This window comes from Halyomorpha halys, unplaced genomic scaffold (assembly GCF_000696795.3).
Source record: "Halyomorpha halys isolate HHAL.00 unplaced genomic scaffold, Hhal_1.1 Scaffold110.1, whole genome shotgun sequence".
Classification (NCBI taxonomy): Eukaryota; Metazoa; Arthropoda; class Insecta; order Hemiptera; family Pentatomidae; genus Halyomorpha; species Halyomorpha halys.
The window spans coordinates 2812787-2817534 of NW_027112640.1; the positions used below are offsets into that span (position 1 = coordinate 2812787).

Consider the following 4748-nt stretch of genomic DNA (forward strand, 5'->3'; position numbering starts at 1 on the left):
AAATTATTTAAATAAAATTAAAGGAGATCCTTTCATGAAATTTTCCTAAAGTTAGTTTCTATGTACTAAAAATTACTGTAAAGTAAGCCGTCAATATACTTTTACTTTTATATCTTTTAAAGGACTCTAAACAGTCCCTTTTCATTCCTCTATAGGAGTGATCCCTAATCGGGGGAGGCCACATGAGCCTTGAGGATGGCGTACGGGTTGATCCACTAACATATATTTTGTGAGGACTTATTATTAGAATGTTTTTATTATTTACTTTTTCTGATTTTTTTAGTATTAGATAATAGCTTTTAACATTTAAAAACACCATAAAAGTGCCTCAAATATTCATTAAAGCAACCTAATTTTGATATACATTCCTGGGGGGATCTCCTTTCACCTAAATAGAGAGTGGTATGGTGGGAACATGGTTCAATACTTATAACCATTTCTTCTTTTAAATAACTGTAATAATCATCTCATCATATAGTTATAGTCTTTAGCATAAAATCAACAATTAATAAATTTGAAACAAACAAATTGTTTAAAAAAAACATAAAAATGAAACAATTTATTATAAACTATTGATTAATTAAACAATTAATTGCTGGAATAAGCAAAATAAATGGATTTTTATTTGAGATTTTAAACTATTAACTATCATCACGTCATTTCCCAATTTTAGCCACTTTTTCAATGTTATACAATTTCACTAATTTTTATTTTCTCAAAGGTTCCTCTTTTCGTTTTTAATAAATGTTTCGAAGGTTAGATAAGAGCTGAGCAAATTCGGTGTTGGGGGAGTGGGTTGCCTGGGAAGCCTTACCTTCTATTATTTTTTGTGTTATGATCTCCTCTTGAGAAAGCAATGTTCCCAAAAACTTGTTTCACCAAGTGCTTTTCAATCTACTAAAATTATAAAATGATACAAGCTCCAAATGAAAACTAGATGATAATAGATATCAATAGAATATGCTGTTAGAATGTAATAACGCTAGTGGCTATGTGTAAGGCAGACGTATTAAGTAATTAAAGACTATTCAGTTATTAAAACAAATTAAATGTTGAACAACATAGAATTTAACAACTGTAATGCAATACCACAATACGAATGTTGGTGTGTAACAAAGTACAGACTACTTTTTATTTAATTGTTTAACTTTATTTAAACAAAAGAAAATTGGTGAAGCAAAATATAGTTCGAAAACAGTCTCACAATTCAAGCTAATTATGACATCAACAATGAGAATAGCGAAGAAAGACACAACTCAATTGGGCTGTCAGGAGAGAAATGGACAATTTTTCCACCTAATCTGCTGTTATACAAAAAATTCTAGCCAACATAATAGGAGATTGTTCTGAGAAAAATAGCATCCTGATCTCACACTATTTCTTTTAATTACATATTTTCCATTATTGGTTCAATTACTTAAAGTATTCAAGTCCTATGTAATGAGATATGTCTTTCAGAATTCTATGTTTAAGTTTAAGTTTTTTTAAGATTTAGCGTTTTGTTAACCTTATTTTTTGTAAAAATCACAATGAGTCTGTTTATGTTCATGGTAAAAAAATGTAAATTATTGAGAAGAAAAACATGCCAAAAATAGATTACCTATTGCTAAAAAAAAAAATTCAATTATTACATGAAAATGTTACTATTGTATTTTGAAGAATTTATTTATTATATATTGTCACATAAATATTGAAATTTTGGAATTATTTCCATTTATATTTATTTACAGATTCAAAAGACTTTACCCTAAACAATTTGTACATGTTAATGAGAATAATAGTTATTTTTCTACAGAAATGCTCAGTGAATTGCTTTGAGGAATCAAGAAAAAGATTCATAGTTTAAAAAAAAGTTATTGAAGTAAAGAAAGGTTAATATAAATGAAATTCTGAAAAAGAACTTCATAATAAAACTGAAGCAAGTCTAATAATTGATTTATTGAATTTGAGGATGAATGAAGGGACAATAAAATTAAGCTTGCCTCTTGGCAAAAATTCTAATTCCAATCTTAATAATTATTTTATATATAATTTTATACCAAGTATATTTCATGAGTTTCAAAAAATTTCAAGAACTGCTGTTGTTTTGATTAAAAACAAAAGTGGTAGCTTATTACTAAAATTACTAGTGCCATCAAGTGCCCCCTACAAAAGCTTGCTTCTCCAGCGATCTCTCTGGACAGCTAGGAGAGAACAAGGTAGAGCTCCTCAAAGCTGTTCCCTGTTAAAGGAAAGAAGAGGTGAGGAAAGAGAGATATGGGGTTTCCAATTATTCAATATAATTATGACCAACCTATTACAGAGTAAGTGTCTCTACATTTTTTTTTTTATTACTTACTACTTCATCTGTTTTCAGGATACCACACCTTTATCATGTACCCAATAGACCCAATTAATTAAAATTTATTTACTTATCTAAATCAAATGTTTTATTTTTACAATCCTTTGTTACATCCTTTATTAATTTTATTTATAACTTTTCACATATTCTACTAATACTAAAAGCATCAACAATTATTCTGTGCCTGACATTTAAGGAGAAAGTATTATACCCTATTCAGTTGTCTAATTTAATCTTTTAATGGGCAGTGGCCATATTTATCCCATCTCTATACTAGACTGAATTTTCAATTTAAATAGTTTGAATTGTTATATATATTTATATGGGTGGGGAAAAATGGTCAATGCCCATCAAAGCATAAAATAAATACCCTGTTTAAAACAGGTTATTTAAAGTTTTATTTTGGTTCAAGATTTAAGGTTTAAATTGTAGAATAAACTGATTGAAACTTTTTCCAATTCTATTTAATTCTTCATCCATCTTTATAATTTATTCTTTTTTGGTAAGTTTTCTTCCTTTAGAAATGGCTTACATTTAGGCCATATTTTTTTAACTTTTGGGTTGAGACTGAGATACAAATTAACTCCATTAGAATCTTCTAATTCATTCAAGGTAATGTTCTTTTCGACACTTTCTGTTGGATTTGACACATCTATAATTAAATTAAAACATAAGAATTTTTTCAAGTTATAATCTAGAAAATTTTTGAATACTGAATATTAGAGAAAACAGACTAATTATTAAAAACAAATATTTTATAATATCATTGTATAATGTTCAATTAAAAAACAAATAGTTCATTCTCAATCTTTACAGGTAATGGTAATTAAAATGTAAATACTATTCTACAGTTCGGTCAAGTTACATACAAAGGAAGTAATCAGAAGGCTGGCACTGAAGAAGAGGATTCAGGAATTGAAATACATCTCCTACTGTTTCATCACACCTGAATATTGCCTGAACTGCGGTTTCGTCTGGCAAAAATAGTTTTATTTCAATATTACCATCAAATGACCTAAAAAACAAAATTAAGAAAGCTCATCATTTCATTATAACAATAATGGATATTCAAGTTCATATCTGGTTTACATATGAAATATTTATATAATACATATAGGTTAATGTGTTTATATTTCAATAATACTATTGTACCTTGCATTTTTCTTAAATATAACAGTTATAAAACATGAGAAAAAAGTTTTCTCAAATTGGTTGATGTATATTCATTATTTTATCACTAATAGTTGTTAATAATTTTTACTTCAAATATTAAGTTATCTTTTGAATAAAAAGTTAGCAATGACTAGGAAAAAAATTTTCATTTAACCATCCTTTATTTACATTTAATAAATGGTCAGCTATGGATAAAAAATAATTTTTATCAGATATGATCGAAACTATGGGTAGTTTGGATTGGATTAAGCTGAAACTATGCAGAGTCTAAACAGATGTGAATGTGTCTTACATTACCATTCCACAAACCTAATAGTTCTTTATTTCTTTTAGGAAACAAATTAAATGGTTATTCTTATAAAATTTTAATTAGGATTGAACCTGTCTCGATAGACTGAATTGTTCTAAATTTTTGTCTGGACAAATTTATTAGTTAAACACCACAAGTGATCAGGGATAGGAGTTCAGAAATAGAATCAGGACAAAAATTCACTTCAGAAAAAAATTTATTTCCATTTTGAAACTTAAAAAAAAAATGAGCTTTGAATAAAATGGTTTATTCTATATTCTTTTATGCTTTTATAAATATTCTTTTATGCTTTTATGTCATCTATTCAATGGACTAGATGCTTTTGTACAAAGAAAAATAATATAGTTTAACATTATTTTACCTTGTTGAATCTCTTCCCAAGTCCAATAAGTCGACAGCAGAATCATCTTTCGAAATTTCTTCTGCTAACTGCTTATTAATGTATGCTATTCCTTGCCGCGAATTCAGCTAAAACCAAATTTCATAAATAGCCAGCTGACAGTTAGTAACACTTGTATATATATATGTATATATATAACTTTTTAATTATTTCCACGGCTATTTTTACTTTAGAAGTTTAAAGAAAAATTTCTTACTAGATGTTTTGGTATCAGTAGAACCATTTTGAACCATGAATTGTGTGATATTAAAATATATAATTGACTAAGGAAAATATACATGTTATACTTATATTACAGATAAATTCATGAACAATAAATTCAAATATCTTGATTTGTGTGTTTGCACTAGCAGAAGATGATATAGGTCTCCAAACGTTTTAACCCAAGGGCTACGCTTACACTTCACTAATTCCTAAGGGTCATCCTGACCCTGCTGATGTAAGTATGGGCCTAGACCTACTGTTACTTACCTAATGTAAGTATAGACCTATAATGGGCCTAGACCTAGTGTTACTAACCTAAT

At 27.7% G+C, this 4748-nt stretch overlaps 1 protein-coding gene across 11 annotated transcripts in view; it reads right to left on the bottom strand.

Annotated features, from left to right (window-relative positions):
- Positions 1–2788: 2788 nt before the first annotated feature.
- Positions 2789–4748, bottom strand: part of LOC106677861 (uncharacterized) — a 28525-nt gene continuing 26565 nt past the window's right edge. For all 11 annotated transcript variants that reach the window (XM_067050456.1, XM_067050448.1, XM_067050450.1 and 8 more), the window contains 3 exons: positions 4186–4292; positions 3211–3356; positions 2789–2993 (listed from right to left, as the gene is read on the bottom strand). In XM_067050456.1, coding sequence (XP_066906557.1) covers positions 2824–2993; positions 3211–3356; positions 4186–4292 — 423 coding nt within the window. In that variant the 3' untranslated portion in view covers positions 2789–2823. The remainder of the gene's footprint in view (positions 2994–3210; positions 3357–4185; positions 4293–4748) is intronic.